Below are 17,109 nucleotides of genomic sequence, written 5' to 3'. Positions count from 1 at the left end.
TTCTACATATATGTAAAATATTGACCAACAAATCACGTAAAAATCACGAAATATTATGCAATAGTATATACGAATACAATACTTGTCATCATCTCTAGATACATAAGAAGCATTGCACTTGTAATAAGCACAACATGAGTAACTATCAAAATTGCATATGTAGGTAATGAAAAATTACAAACGACCTCTCTCCCGTTGCGCATCTAGATGCAATTTCTCAAGTGTCACACGGGTAACGATCAAGCATTGCATAGCTAGTGACCTCTGAAGTATTACACACGTAGTGACGCAATATAAAATCATTGCACATATATTGAATGATAATATTTATACAGATGCATGCATTTTGTACATATAAACCCGACCCTTTTAGTAGTCAATTTATCCTATTAATCTACCTTACAGAAAATCAAAGAATATTTTCATTAGTTTTAGAAAAAAAATATAACATATGTTTCTCATATTTTTCTTCATTTTATATTATATCGAAGAAATTATTATACTCTTTATTTTAGAATATAAGTGAATATAGAAATAGATATTCATAGAGTAAAGATCTCATTTTGTGAATAACAAAGAAAAAGGAGGGTTAGGTTAATCCAGATTACACTAATTGGATCCTGGTTGAGCCCAACCTAAGTCGCTAGCTAACTTTGTAGCCCTAACTCGAACCACATCACTTCATTATCTCACTCCACCAGAGGCGGGCTGAATAACTCCAAACCCAATTGGCGGGAACAAAAGAAAGCACTTCCTTTTGCTATGGGCCTATTCACACCGATTGCATCAAAAACTGCGCTTATTCCGGCATAACTTTATTCACCCCCCTCACGCTATTATAATTTCCCCCTCTCTTTTTTGGTCCCCCTTTCCCTAATCCTCCTCTTTCCCGTGCCCTCGCGAGAATATAGAGAAGTCCCATAGATCGATCCCCTCTCGGTCAGCGATGGCGAAGGGAGCAAAGTTCGAGGAGTTCTCTGACGAGGAGCCGTCGAACGAGGGCTCGATGTCGACTTCATCCTCCGAGGAGGAGGAGGAGGGGAAGAATGGGGCGGAGGCCAACGTGGAGGAGGAGGACGAGGAGGAGATCGAGGCGGTGGCTAGGGCGGCGGGGCCCGACGACGACGAGGATGCCGGGGACGGCGATGGTGACGGCGATTCGCAGTCCACGGAGGACGACGAGGTTGTCGCGGCGGTGAAGGCCGACGAGGGTGACGGGGTAAAAATTACTCTTTTGGGGGATTCCAGGGTTTGTGAGATGTTGTTTTTGTTTTGGTGGGGTTTGATGGGGTTGTTACCTCGTTTGAAGATTTCTAGGGTTTTGTTAGAATGTGATCTGTTTTCTTTCTTTCTGGGTGGAATTTGATGGGATTCGTGAAGTTGGTTCTTTGTACTCGTCTTATTATCTGATTTTCTTGCTTTCCGGTGTTTTCTTGAGATCAGAACATGCTCTGTTAGGAACTTTTCTCGTTACCGTAGCTTGTTCTAAGTTGGGTGGAGCTAAGACTGGGCAATAATTATCTTTTGATAATGCTGAGATCATGGTTGATCATACTCTTTCTGGTTGTAGATAATTTTAAAAAATGATCTAGGTCTCTCGTTTTTACTCTTCTTTTTTTGATTATACACCTCCGGAGTGAGATATTGATTTAAGTGTTTGAAGTTTTTAGGAAGTGACGGTTACTGCGTGAAAGAGCTTTCCTATTTCGTTGTTTTGCATTTTTTTTTTATTATGCATATTTTGGTTTTATTGCATGGTATCCGCTAGAGGAAATTATTGAGTTGGTAGTTTATCACTTCGTATATTCTCCAGACACAGTAGGACCAGTTTAAGACTTAAAAAGTATTGAAGGATAAAGTTTTTATTCACCCACTGGAGTCACTCATTTGATTTTATTTGCAGGAAGAGGAGCCATCTGAAGTTGGAAAGCGAGAGAAGGCTAGGCTCAAAGAACTCCAGAGGCTTAAGAAACAAAAAATTCAAGAAATATTGGATACACAGAATGCTGCAATTGATGCAGACATGGTATATAAATAATGGGAGAAGAACTTATAATTGAGATGACTGATTCATGCATAATATGTACTTCATTTGCATGACTATGTTTTTTATTATTCTGATGCATGTCTAACTGATTCACCTGCTGTTATGTATTTCCTCTTCAATATCTGCATCTTTGTGATATGTGTTTGGTTTGTATGTTTACAGCATTTGCCTTGTGATAACTGAAAGTTGATGTTTTCACAGAACAACAAAGGGAAGGGGCGGTTGAAGTATCTCCTGCAACAAACTGAAATATTTTCTCATTTTGCTAAAGGAAACCAATCTGCATCAGAGAAGAAGCCACGAGGAAGGTAATGTGTGATGATCCATGTTACATGATCAATTGTCTTGGAAGAAAATATGTTTGGCTTAAATTTTTCAATCTAAATTTTTGATTTTGCTCTGTTCCTTTGGTTACTTCTTTTGAGACAGTTGGATAGGTAACTAAAAAGCATAATCACATAATCACTTATTAGATTTCTTATTGATGGAATTAGGTGAGGTTGGATTCACATGTGTCAGAAAAGAGCATTATCTGTATGACAAGAGCGACATATCAAGTTGTAAATTGGATCACTGAATTTTTGTTTATAGTCTCAGAGAATGATGGATTTTACTTAATCTGATGTGATGCTCTCTCGCATGTCAAGTGAAGGAGCTCTCAATAGTTCCTAGATGTAGACTTTCTAAATGGGTTGATGTTTTAAGCTCTAAATGATAGATAGGTTTGCTAGGGTTGGAACTCAGGACCTCTTGCACTGATACCATCATAAGTAACTGGCTTCTTTGAAACCTTGATGTGAATACAAAACAAATAGTAAGGGAGGAAGTAGTAAGGAAAACAACAAAGTAATTGAAAGTAAAAAAATAACAGGGGTGGAGAGAGCATCTTTGGGTGAAAAGAATTCCCGTGACACCATTATTGTAAAAAGATTGGCAGGTCATTTGGTAGGGTAATTGAAGATTGTAATTTCCCTAAATAATTATCTAGGTTTACATATTAGCCTCTGCCAACTTCTATTTGAGTTCTGGCTTAATGGGTAACCACATTACACTATTTGAGTTCTGGCTTAATGGGTAACCACATTACATTACAAATGAATGAAAAATACACTAGACACACTTTATTATAGCTTTTCCAATTTTCAGTATTTACTGCTCTATGTCAGTAAGTTACATCCTGATCCATTTGTCTCTAAGCAAATATCTCACATGAGTTTGTTTGATGATTATAAAATTTACATAGAAGTGGTCCTTGTCACTTTATTCGTTGATACTTAAGACATAATTTTATAGGGGCCGTCATGCATCGAAAGTAACAGAGGAAGAAGAAGATGAAGAATATCTCAAGGAGGAAGAAGATGCGTTGTCTGGTGCTGGAGGGACACGTTTAGTATCGCAACCATCTTGTAAGTCTCTCCTTAGTGATACCCTTTGACATATCATATCCATCCAGCAGTATTGTACTATAGAAAATGTTACTGACACATGATTGTGATCAGCCTTGATAATTGTGGTGTTTATTTGTAGTGATAATTCGGATGTGGAAGGTCATGTTTTTTATTTTCTAAGATTGCTTGTTATTCTTCGTTAACAAGGTTACCATGAAAGTTACAGTCTATTATGTTAGTATCTAACTGGCACTCGAAAATCCTTGAGAACTTGTTCAAGTGATCGTTATTATTTTTGGTCCTAATATGAATGCTGAATATGTTTTAGAAATCATTTTAAGCAAGCTAGTAGGCAAATCACTGGAACTTATTTTGTGATTATGGAACTTTCTTTACACATCATTTGTTTAATAAATTATGCATATAAGGCGAGCTGTTATTGCATAACATCATTGGTGGTCATGACCTGATAATTAGCTTCTGTTGTACGTGTCATATTTCGTTTGTTCTTTTGAGGAGGAATCTGATGAAGTATGGTTAAATTCATAGTTCCTCGGGTTGTCATCCTTTGTTATTTTCCCTTTTTGTTGACATACCTAGTTACTTTACCAAAACAGATTTCTTACTGCTTATTGTGCTTTGATCTGATCTCCATCACTCTCTTGAATCTAGTCTTTAGATTGTATTTTACTGTTACAGCACATTGTCTATTGCATTCTAGTAATGAGGTAACTGAGAATTTGAAATAGGTAATTTAGGATTTTAGTTTCTTATGTGCTACACCGCATGTATAGGTGGAATAAAGAAGGGTACCTTTGTGCTGAATAAGCAGACACAAATTGCTAGGTTACCTCCATGATGCAAATCTTCAGTATTATTAACTATGACTATTACTTTCTTGCAAGTTATGTGCACTTCTATGATCAGAATTTACAGAATAGTATCAGACTTTACATTATTCTGTTTCATACAAGTAAACTGTCTTTCAAACTGTGACTTCTATAGTGCCCTTACTTTTGGTGCACATGAACAAAGTAATTATTTTACTTGTTCTTCTTTTTGCAGGCATACAAGGGAAGATGAGGGATTACCAACTAGCTGGACTTAACTGGCTTATTAGATTGTATGAGAACGGCATCAATGGGATATTAGCTGATGAGATGGTATCTTTGAATAATAGTTGTTTTTCACTATTTAAAATTTTCTACCTGATTTCAAATTTTTGGCAGCTCAAAAATATAACTATGCAAAAAGCTAATCCAATTTTCAGCTAAATAATTTGTTAACTGGCTATACATAGATGCTTGATCTTTGATATGCAAATAGTTAGCTCTACATCTCCAGTTTCCATGTTAATTCATCATGTATGTCAAAGCTGTGTACATAGCATGTTTGCTGTTATTTGAGAGGCAGTTTTTCTTTTCCAGGGTCTTGGAAAGACACTGCAAACTATCTCGTTACTGGGTTATCTGCATGAGTTCAGAGGAATTACTGGCCCCCATATGGTCGTAGCACCAAAGTCCACTCTTGGCAATTGGATGAAGGAAATTCGCCGATTTTGTCCTATTTTGCGTGCTGTTAAGTTTTTAGGAAATCCAGAAGAAAGGGTTAGTCGTAAAATCTAGCTATTTATCCATCATGTTCATTTGACATATAGTCTTTAAGTACATGATTATATTTCTTATTTGCATTCATATTTTGCAGGCATACATAAGGGATAATCTCTTAGTGGCTGGGAAGTTTGATGTATGTGTGACCAGCTTTGAGATGGCCATTAAAGAGAAAAATGCCTTAAGACGCTTTAGCTGGCGCTATGTTATTATTGATGAGGCTCATAGGATAAAGAATGAGAATTCTCTTCTTTCAAAAACAATGAGACTCTATCATACCAACTATCGGCTTCTTATTACAGGCACCCCACTTCAGGTTTGTTTATAGATTCATATCTCATCATTTTCTCATCTTTCTCTTTTCAAATTGAATGTTTCTCAATGTTACCAAGTTATAATTTGAACTGTCTAATCTTCAAGAAAATTGTACTCCATTCATGTATACTGTTTAGCGAGTTATATAGATTGCAACTCCAGAGTGTCTTTTCCTCAGAGGTCCTTACTGGTCCATTTATTATACTTTTTCTCATAGTGCCAGTTGTGAATGCTTAAGGACTCTGGCTTGGGCTTGCTGCCATGATCTAATTATCTAACTACAATCTTCAATGACAAATCATGCATAAAGTTTCACAAAATTTGCATTTTCAGTTGATGCAGGTTTATTTGGTTGAAATTTGTTACTTCTTTTTGAAATATTTCCGGCAACTTACCTTTTCATATATGCTCCTTCATTCTTCTATTTGTAATGACTTCACTGTGTGATGGTATGTTGTGCCAACTGTGCCATCAATGGATGATGGATTTAAGTCTTGGAAGAAAAACCTCTTCATTAATGGGAGTAAGGCTGCCTGTATTTTTGTCTCCTCAGGTTCTGCATTCAAGGGAGCTTCATGCATCTGGACACTCTTTAATACTATGTTTTCTGACATGCTGTAAAATATCAAGCAAACCACTATGCTCTTTTTACTTTTCTCATTAAGTGGACATCTTCAATAGTCATATTGTGGAAATTTTGTGTGCCAAATTGCTTATTGCAGCAGTTCATCACTGTCAGTTATATTAGCATAGTAGTGCCTTTGACTCCTCAGTATTTGTAGTATGTAGCAATTCCAATGCCTTCATGCAGCAGGTTTTTAAACTACCCCTGGAAAACATTTGTGAAGGGGAACTATTTTGATTTCTGCCAGTTCCACAATCTCACTTTCTATTGGTATTTTGGCAGAAGCTTATGTTCACCAGATTACATAAACTGTAATTCATCCTAGGTTCTATCATCGATAAATGTCTTACTAACAATTTTATTTCGGTGCAGAACAATCTTCATGAGCTCTGGTCCCTTCTTAACTTTTTACTGCCTGAAATATTTAGCTCTGCTGAGACCTTTGATGAATGGTTTCAAATCTCTGGTGAAAATGATCAGCAGGAGGTTGTCCAGCAGCTTCACAAGGTAAAAGTGAAAGACATCCACTGTTGTTAGATACATGTATACTGTTCTGAGTTCCCTGACTGAATACATCTATTCTTATCTTACCTAGGTTCTTCGTCCATTTCTTCTTCGAAGGCTTAAATCCGATGTTGAAAAAGGTTTACCTCCCAAAAAAGAAACCATACTTAAAGTTGGAATGTCTCAGTTGCAAAAGCAGTACTATCGTGCCCTACTTCAGAAAGATTTGGAGGTCATTAATGCTGGTGGTGAACGCAAGCGTCTTTTGAACATTGCCATGCAGCTGAGAAAGTGTTGTAACCATCCATATCTATTCCAAGGTGCAGAACCTGGGCCACCTTATACAACAGGAGAGCATTTAATTACTAATGCAGGTATGTGCATTCTTTTTTGCCTTTCTCTCAAGTTTTTTTGGCTAGCATGCATTTGACTCAGTTTTGTTCTGCAGGGAAGATGGTTCTTCTAGATAAATTACTTCCCAAGCTCAAAGAGCGTGACTCCAGAGTTTTGATCTTCTCACAGGTCTTTATTGGTTCTTATACTTTTTGTCGTGGTGTCCGTTCTGAATGCCTTGAGCATGATTCTAGTTCGGGCAGAATTATATGTGAGAAGAGATCTAAGGACGGACTTTTGCACAAAATCATAGAAGTTTCATGCGATTTTCATGTTTGATGATGCTCGACCTTTTGATTGAAATCAGTCAACTTTGGTTTGGCATGAATATTAGAAATTTACCATTTATATATTCTACTTTCTCATTCGAATTGCTTCTGTTAAATTCTAATGATGATCATGTTACTACCCACTCTACAGATGACTAGGCTGCTAGACATCCTAGAAGATTATCTAATGTATCGAGGATATCTGTATTGTCGGATTGATGGAAATACTGGTGGAGAAGATCGTGATGCTTCCATTGATGCCTTTAATAAGCCAGGAAGTGAAAAGTTCATATTCTTGCTCTCAACCAGGGCAGGTGGGCTGGGAATTAACCTTGCAACTGCAGATGTTGTCATTCTCTATGATAGTGATTGGTACTGTTCTTTACCTGCCATGCTAATTATCTTCAATATTGCCCTAAAATCTTTCGTCTTATCCATTTGCATGTGTTTTTAGGAATCCACAAGTTGATTTGCAAGCACAAGACCGTGCCCATAGAATTGGGCAGAAGAAAGAAGTCCAAGTATTCCGATTTTGCACTGAGGTTATTGCCTTTTATAGCTGTACTTTGAGTTCTTAGTTTCTAAAAATTTTAGATGAGTTACTTGAAATTGAATCACAAATTGCAGTACACTATTGAGGAAAAAGTGATTGAGAGAGCATATAAGAAGCTCGCTCTTGATGCTTTAGTCATTCAACAAGGTCGACTGGCAGAGCAGAAAAGTAGGTTCCAATTTCAGAAGTAACTTCATAAGTTTGTCATTTTTATTTGTTAATGTGATTTCAGGTTCTTAATGGTGTTAAAGCTAAATATCATGTTCTGGTTATTATGCCATCTTATGCAGCTGTAAATAAGGATGAGCTGTTGCAAATGGTGAGGTTTGGTGCTGAAATGGTATTCAGTTCCAAGGACAGCACGGTGACAGATGAGGATATCGACCGGATTATAGCTAAAGGGGAAGAGGCAACAGCAGAACTTGATGCAAAGATGAAGAAATTTACAGAAGATGCCATTAAATTTAAAATGGATGATAGTATGTTTCTTCATTTATTTTTCACCAAATACTGTTTATTTGCAAGCTAAGATTTTTACTTATTATATGTTATATATGTTTTTTCTCCTGTTTTTGCAGCTGCTGAATTGTATGATTTTGATGATGAGAAGGTAGTGTTTTATGTTTTATGTTTTTTTTTTAATATAAGGAATCAGCTTTACTCAGAATATGATTTTTATTTTTTTCCCTTAACTATGAACTCGCCACCTATTTTTGGTAATACGGTGCTTTTGAACTCAATGTCTTTTGATTTGCTTGATTGAAGGAGGAGAACAAGCTTGATTTTAAGAAACTTGTTAGTGAGAACTGGATCGAACCACCCAAAAGGGAAAGGAAGAGGAAGTATGATCATATTACCAGACTAGACTGTGGTTTAATAGTCAATCTTCCTTTGAAGATAATTAACCTTCAATTCATTGTTTTAGTTACTCGGAATCAGATTACTTCAAGCAAGCACTCCGCCATGGTGGGCCCGCAAAGCCAAGGGAGCCACGAATACCTCGAATGCCTCAGTTGTAAGTTTTCTTTTTTCCTTTTTTGTGCCAACATATTTTCTGCAACTTGTGGGACGAAAGAGAGGATGACCAACTTGTCTGTTGCTACCTTAATTTCAGGCATGATTTCCAGTTTTTTAACACTCAAAGACTGAGCGAGTTGTATGAAAAAGAAGTTCGTTATCTCATGGTACATGGCTCTTCACTCTTTTGGTGTTCTGTGTTCAGTCACTTGTTATTTTCACTTCCTCTAGCCAGAACTGGTATTTATTTCCTAGTAGCCTGTACTGCTTAAAATATACAACCAAGCTGCGTAGAATTTTTTAGTCTTTTTGTGATCCTTGGCAATCCTATTCTAAAGCTTTATATTGCTGTATTATGGATATAATAGTCCCAAAAGATACCTGTCTGCATGCATCTGCACAAACCTCCATAGGATTACTTTTCCTTGTCACTTGATTAACAGCTGCTTCTTTTTTATTCTCCAGCAAACTCATCAAAAAAATCAAGTGAAAGACACTATTGGTGATGGTGATGAGTCAGAAGGTACTCTTACTCTTAAGAGATCTCTCTTATGTATTTTACAACAAGCAGCTGATAGTTATTTTATTAATCTAGAACTTGGTGAGCCATTAACTGCGGAAGAGCAGGAAGAAAAGGAGCAGTTGTTAGAAGAGGTAATGTTATTATTTTAATTGGAGTTGTTTTTTGGTATTTTCTTTGTTTGATGACACATCCTCCCATCTTAGGGATTTTCAACATGGACAAGGAGAGACTTCAATACATTTATTCGAGCATGTGAGAAATATGGCCGAAATGACATAAAAAGTATAGCTTATGAAATGGAAGGAAAGACAGAAGAGGAAGTTGAAAGATATGCCAAAGTTTTTAAAGAGAGATATAAGGAATTGAATGGTATGTCATTATGCCCCAATCTTTTATATAGATGTTTTATAGGTCAATTTAAAGATTTCTTAAATCTTTTTTGTCAACTAATTTGTTTACATGGTTACTCATGCAATGGTGAGTTTGTGAGCAACGTGGTTTTATGGTTCTCAAATTTTGTGCATGTTATGCTTGTCATCTCATCAGATTATGACCGAATTATCAAGAACATTGAAAGGGGGGAAGCAAGAATATCTAGGAAAGATGAGATAATGAGAGCAATTGGGAAAAAGTTGGACCGCTACAAGAATCCATGGTTGGAATTGAAGATTCAGTATGGCCAGAATAAAGGAAAGTTGTACAATGAAGAATGTGATCGATTCATGGTAACCTATAATTGTTTACTTCACTGTGCTTTTCATTTATGACAATGTTAATGGAGAATGTTGTTATCTATCCAGTTATGCATGGTCCACAAACTTGGATATGGAAACTGGGATGAGCTAAAAGCTGCTTTTCGCACATCGCCGTTGTTTCGGTTTGACTGGTTTGTTAAGTCCCGCACTACTCAAGAGCTAGCTAGACGATGTGATACACTTATTCGACTTGTGGAGAAGGAGAATCAAGAATATGATGAGCGGGAGAGGCAGGCTCGGAAAGATAAGAAACTTGCCAAGGTTTTCGTGCTCTCTTTTTCTTGCTCCCTGTTTTCTGACTGCTAAATTGGGTTACTGAGGGATCACTAGTTCCTTGCAATGAAATTTCTTAATTTGTACTTGGTGCCATCAGAATTCGAACTGCTAATCCATGTTATTTTACTGTGTTATCCTTTTCAGAATTTGACACCATCAAAGCGTTCGATGGCAAAGGCTCCAGCACTTGAGACCCCTGCATTGAATTCATTTAAGAGAAGGAAGCAATCAGTCATGGATGAGTATCTAAGTTCGGTAAGTTTAAATCATATGCATATGAGAGAAGGTTAATATTATATATAACTGCATCATGCAGTAACTTTTCCTCTTCATTTCTCCCCTTCTCTTTTGGAATGTCCTGTCATTATTTCTCCATAGTATGCTTGTTTAAAATTTGTATAAGAAAGTTATATCTTCAACTTCATTATCTGATCCTGTAACCGGGGCTGATGTTTTTCCTTTGTGGCAAGCTTCTCAAAGATTTTGAATTGTTTTAGTTGATGGTAGTTACTGTTTAAAGATAACCATCATTGTTATTCAACAGAAAGGACTGCTTGTATTCAATTTGTACGTTACTCTTTGGTTGCAACTATTAGATATACTTCCTGCAGTGTCATCCACACAAGCGCACAACATTATTACTAGAAAAGGGAGGGAATTAACCAGTGGTTGTCCCACTACTATAAATACTCCATTCTAGTTAAGGTTATAGAAAGGAGGGAGTAAGAAAATAGCTTTCTTGGGAAAGTGGATCTATCAGAGATTAGGAGAAACTCCATCTTTCAATTTTAGAACTCCCTTAGGAACATAATAAGAAAAGAAAGATCTTTTTGCATAAACTGGAATTAAGGACTAGAAAAGGAAAGCACAACATCATGTTTTGAACTTTGCAGCCAGACTGCTTTCATCTTTGGGATGATATGGGGCTCTTTGCTAATTCATTGAGAAATTAATTTTGACCTTTTTTGGGTGGAATGAACCAAGGATCAGTGGAATGAGGTTGCTGAATAGTTTGGTAATAGTTCTGCGTGGATTGCCACGTGATCATGTATGGCAGCAAGGGTCACAAATAGGGAGTAAACATACTCCTTATGGTGCCAATGAGGCAGAATCTTGGTATGTGCCAATGCATGACGAATGGTGTGCTTGGTATGTCAATCCATGGATGCAACAAGCAACTGCACATAGAGTCTCCAACTTTAATTGTTGATTGACTTGTCAAGTGAATCATCACTATGAATACTCCGACCTAACTTAGGTTGTTTCTGAGAGTGGACAGTGGCCAATTGGAAACTATTAAAATTCCATTATCATGAAGCCTAGCTAGATTATTCATGTGGATACTTGTTTTAGATGTATGTATGATGATCGATATCTAAAGTGATCCTATTTAGTCGCATTGTGTATTGAATGCCTAGGGTAAACTGAGATGCTATTAGGCACACTTTGATTTTTTTTAGCAGTTATAACGACCATGGTTTTTTTTATTAGAAAAAAAAAGCTAGTGTAAACCATGCAATATGTGCTAACATGAGGTGTTTCTTCTGGTTGTTCAGGGTAGGCGAAGGAGATAATTTGAAGGTTTCTTTTTTGTATACCTGATCCCAGGAATTTACTTGTCAAGCTTACTGGGAGTTGCAGGCAAGCCCTTTCCATGGGTGGCTATCATTCTGCAGGTTCATGTTGAAGCTAATATATAGTATTTGTTTTCAACTTATTAGAGAAAGTTCTTGTTGTCTTCTCTTTTCTTCTCTATTTTTGGCCCAAATGTGGGCTGTAACTATGCCTTTGAGCATATGTAGCCAGCAGCTGATATTAACATTAGCTATTATAATTGTTGTATTATAATACACAGAGCATTTCACAAATGCTGTTGCTAACTCCAAACTGTCTTAAGATTCTCTTCGATTAATAGCTGGAAGAGTAGATGAATCCCATTTTTGCTGGATGTTCTAATCGTTTAGTACTAAGTAGCTAATAATTGTCATGCAGTATGATTTTTAAGGTTGGATCTCTCATCACATGGAGATGCTGAGAGTTCCCACCTCTTGATGAGGAAATGATAATAGCTTGTTGAAGTGATTATATGGAAAGATTAGTAGAATAACTGTTTGTGTACTTAAACCCGAAGGTAGACCTGCGTTTGTGAGTTTTCAATATTGTTCAGCCGGCCAAGTGACATCTTGATGGTGATGTTTTAATTTGGAAGATAATTAATATTGGAGAAAATTAATAAATAACGGGCTAAATATATTTTACCCTTGCACTTACAACTTAACAAAGTGAACAAGACATGTTTAATGAACAAAATTATAAGCACAAGGAATTGTTAAGTGAACAAAATTATATGGAGGTAAATTGATAATCCAACAGTTTATATGGGCGTAAAGTAATTTTGTGCTTAGGTTCTGAGGTAAAATATGTTTAATAAATAAACATTACCTATCTGAGATATGTGAAGTATTTCTCAAATATGCTCACTTATCTCTTCCCTCATGCAGCCGTCCACGCCCCCATCCCACCCAGTAAGAGATGAAAACTATGCAAGTTATGTGGAAATTGATCAGTCCTCCAACATTACTGTTGTTTTCTGCATTATTTGTGAACAAGGGTGTCAAAATTTAGGCTAAATTTAAATTTCAAGCCAAAGCCGGTTTGCTCAGGCTAGGCTCGATGGGCTCGTTTATTTATGTCAATGAGGATTCAAAGAGGTGTCATTGGTGAGTGGAAATAGTTGATGAGGGGTAGATTCTATCTCATAAGTTCTCTTAATTTTCTTTTATTTTTTGGGCTAGAGGGTAGAATTAGAATGCATATTTAATGTTTGGATTCTTGTGAGTTGTTCTTTTCAATTGCACAACTCATTATCTGAAGGAATATTTATTAAAAACAACGGCTTTCGTCCTACTCCTTCGGCCTCCTCATCTTCCTTCTCCTCCGACATCTTCATCCTCCTCCTTCGGCTTCCTCATTTAATCTCCCTATCATCTTTCTCCTTTGGCTTCCTTATCTGGCCTCCTCCGCTTCCTTTGGCAAGTCGTCGTCTCCTCTATCGACCTTCTTGTCATCCTTCAGCATGTTGTTGAGCTGAGCTGAGCCTAAACGACAAACTAGGCTTGAAATTAACTTTGAGCCAAGCCTAAGCTAGATTTAGCTCGCTTAGGCTCAGCTTAGCTCGTTTACACCCCTATTTGTGAATGCTTGCTGTCATCATCGTCGATGCCCTTTTACAACCAAGCAAGCAATAGAACTGATAATGCAGCCTTACTCGCCTTTCTAATCTCACTACAATGGACATGAATTTTTAAAGATTGCTCACATCTTTGGGAAGTAAAAAAATGTTAGTTTTATAAAGATTAGAAGTATACTAAAAGTTAAAAAATCAGAATTATTTGTATTAATTCTTGGGGATTGATACATGTATATCTCCTTAGTGGATATGTTTACTATATTATTTTAATAAATGATCCAATTAGAAAGTTTTGTGTTTATTTCTTAAAATATTTCTGACGTATTTAAAATGTTTAAAAAGCGAAAAGCTTTAGTTGAAAATACGTCATGGCTGAAATTGGAATATCCGAAATCAGACAATAAAAGTAAATTTTATAGTCAAGAATTTGAAGGCTTATGCAAAAGGAATGAATTAAAAGGGAAAAAACTTTTCAAAGAACACTACGGTAGAATAGGGTTGTAGAGTGCATAAACAAAACACTTACAAAATATGTTAGAAACATTAGAATAAATGCGGGGTTTTGCCAAAATAATTCTGCGCATATGTAATAAGCATCATAACCTATCTTATCAATAGAGAATCATTAGTTGCATTGAGATACAAACTACCAAAAAAAAATTTGGACGAGAAAGAAGGTAAACTTGTTATACTAAAAAGTTTTTAGTTGTATTTCTTATATATTGATATTGAAAATAAAATAGGTTCAAACTTTCATTAGAATATGATACTAGACTTTGAATACTGCTTTTGAGATTATGAAAGTCATAAGTTCATTAGGAGCAGACTTTATTAAAATACAATGCATGTTTGATTGGCCAATTCTAATTACATTAAAGCAATTGAGAGGCCTTTTGAGGCTCACGAGCTACTACAAAAAATTTGTAAAAGATTATGGGTTGATTGCTAAGCCTTTAACTGATCTAAGAAATAAGGATTCTTTTCACTAGTCTGAGGGTGCTGAGAAAGCATCCAAAATTTTAAAATAGCTATTGTCACCACACTTGTCCTAGTTTTACCAAAATTTTCTAAACAATTTAAACTAGAGACTAATGCAAGTAAAATTGGAGTGGAGGTTATTATAGCAATTGGGACATTTAATAGCTTATTTCAATAGGCTATTGTGACCAAAATTTAGATCTTATTCAGTTTATCAGAGAGAGCTATTAGCTATTGTTTTGGTCGTTACAAGATAGAAGATTTATTTGGAGGGAACTCATGGATCATCAAATATTTCTTAAAATAGGAGTTGCATACATCATTATAGCAGAAGTGACTTTCTAAATTACTTGAGTTCAATAATGAATTGCATTGCGAGCAAGACAAGTTTAATAAGGCAGTATATGCCCTTTTGCGATTATTATAAATGATTAATTCCTTATCTACCATCTTTAGTGCCACTCCTGGTTGGTTAGAGGAAACTTCTAATTCATTTTCAAAACTCTTTTGCAACTGAATTTTCTAAATTAGCTTTTTATAGAAAGTCATAAAGTTTATACGATAAGATTTATATTTAAGTTAAATCAAACATCCATATACAAGTTATCATAGCTCTCTATGCCTCTCTTAGGAGTGTAACTCAGGTATACAATCAACCTATCAAAGTGAAAAATAATTCTTTCATTAGCCTAAGATAAAATAATATATAATTGATTACATCAAAGGAGAAGCATGAGCTATGTAAGCGCATGGCAAGTATGACCGAGGTTTAATACTGTTCATTCCAGTTTATTAGTCTGTGGGAAAATTCATGCCTAATGAGATTGGTTTTAAGTTAGCCCAAACTATAAATTTGTAGATGTGCCCATTTTTTCAAAAAAAATTTGATATAGTAGATGAGAAAGTTTAAGCCAGAAGTGAATATGACATGATACATATGTGAAAAGGGGAAATAAAGAAGGAAGGGTTTTGTTTAGTGCGTTGAAGAAGAAGAAGAAGAAGAAGGTGCCATTGTATGAGATTTTACTACCTTGTAAGGGAATTTCAACGCCGATATTCATATACTTCTTCAAATCATCTTTTGCTTTCTTCAAAGATTCCTACATCTCTTGCTTTCTATTATTAGTTGGTGAGTTTCACTCATTTCTTTATTTTGGTATTTCATCATATAGTGAAATTGTACCTCAAGGAATAATTTTCTTTTGAAAAACATGTGTGGTTATCTTTAGTGTTACCTAACTAAGATTTATATTTTCTAACACATAGTGAAGAAATTTGCTAGGGTAAAATCCCATGATTTTTTGATTTCCAATTTAGGTTTTTCTCATAAAAATCTCAGTGTAATTATTTGCTTATATTACTATTGCTTCTTTGTGTTGATTACTTTTATTTTGTCTTCCTATAAAAAATTAGTGTTTTTTATTTAATTATGTATAAGCAAGGAATGTTAATTTTGTTAACATTTATAACATGTTGCAACTTTAAATTAATTACAGTAGTTTGTTTCACTTATTACATAAATATATTAGTCCATCTCAAGAGATGAAATTTAACCGTTAGTATAACTTCATTTTTATTTTCTGATTAAAAGCTTGTGTTTTCTTTGTAAGAGTTTTAAAATGATGATAATTAATTATAAAAATTTTTATCACACAATCTACAATGATATTAAAAGAATTATTCATAAATTTAAGCTAATTACTAATCAATTATTTTATGTAACATGTTTTTAATGCAACCTCTTTTTAAATCGTCTAAATTGATTATTTTGAAATAATACTTAACCGACAAATATTTTACAAAATTTTTTAATGTGGCATAACCTTGTCTATTTATAGTAATTATCATGATATATAAAGAAAAAAAATTATCAATGGATAAGACAATGCTATATCATCTTTATTTATAGAGTGTTTGTGGGTATAACATTACACAAATTAAATATGATCCGGATAATTTTATTCAAAAGACCCAGCTTTGTATGCTTCAATATGTATACAATTTTAATAAAGTTATTAAGAAAATATTATGTTAAAAATAATTTTATTTTTTCTTTTCTTATGCATATCAATTCATATTTATTGGATGGTTACACAAAAATATATAATATACTCCGGAATTAATAGTTAATAAATAATAATAAAGTTATGAATTACTTAAGGAATTATAGTTTAACAGTTATAATTAAAACCTCTTATTAATTTTAATACATTTTTAGCTCCTATCTAAATATTTGTCATAGTTACGATGTTTTTATTCATATATATTTATTTTGAATTCATTTGAGTAAATGAAAAAAGCTAATATTGTATCCACTATGTATTTTGTTTTTCAAAATTTTATCTAACAAAAAATGATGTTCAAGTGAACAAGTTGGACATGAGATCTTATTAACAATTTGGGGCACAATTTCTTATTGTTGGTTTGCAAATAGAAATACCATCATTTAGTTTACTTCTATTTTAGTTATTCATAAATGCAAGTAATTATAATACACTGTTTTTAGAACCTTATGGCAAAGATTTAAAAAGCTCTAATATCTTTCACTTTTGTGCATTCGTATTAACTCTAAATTCGATTAATTAATCATACTAGGTTGATGAGCTTAACCGAATATATTATCGAAGCCAGCCAGCCAGGTTGACTAAAGACTATGATTATGTTAC

At 34.8% G+C, this 17,109-nt stretch overlaps 1 protein-coding gene across 1 annotated transcript; it reads left to right on the top strand.

Annotated features, from left to right (window-relative positions):
* Positions 1–852: 852 nt before the first annotated feature.
* LOC140760948 (probable chromatin-remodeling complex ATPase chain) lies at positions 853–12,223 on the top strand. The gene is made up of 25 exons (XM_073098063.1): positions 853–1,219; positions 1,904–2,026; positions 2,249–2,355; positions 3,341–3,453; positions 4,501–4,598; positions 4,863–5,042; positions 5,140–5,361; positions 6,358–6,492; positions 6,581–6,863; positions 6,938–7,011; positions 7,303–7,523; positions 7,606–7,693; positions 7,779–7,872; positions 7,995–8,183; positions 8,283–8,314; positions 8,470–8,546; positions 8,630–8,719; positions 8,819–8,888; positions 9,187–9,244; positions 9,317–9,375; positions 9,448–9,613; positions 9,791–9,969; positions 10,045–10,260; positions 10,420–10,530; positions 11,832–12,223. Exons 1-25 carry the CDS (start codon positions 947–949, stop codon positions 11,847–11,849), a joined length of 3,276 nt encoding a protein of 1,091 aa, XP_072954164.1. The 5' UTR covers positions 853–946; the 3' UTR covers positions 11,850–12,223.
* Positions 12,224–17,109: the final 4,886 nt, after the last annotated feature.

This window comes from Typha angustifolia, chromosome 6, assembly GCF_048772165.1.
Source record: "Typha angustifolia cultivar Huaian chromosome 6, ASM4877216v1, whole genome shotgun sequence".
NCBI classification, from domain to species: Eukaryota; Viridiplantae; Streptophyta; class Magnoliopsida; order Poales; family Typhaceae; genus Typha; species Typha angustifolia.
Note: the sequence above shows the minus strand (reverse complement) of the source record. Positions and strands in the feature narration are given on the sequence as shown.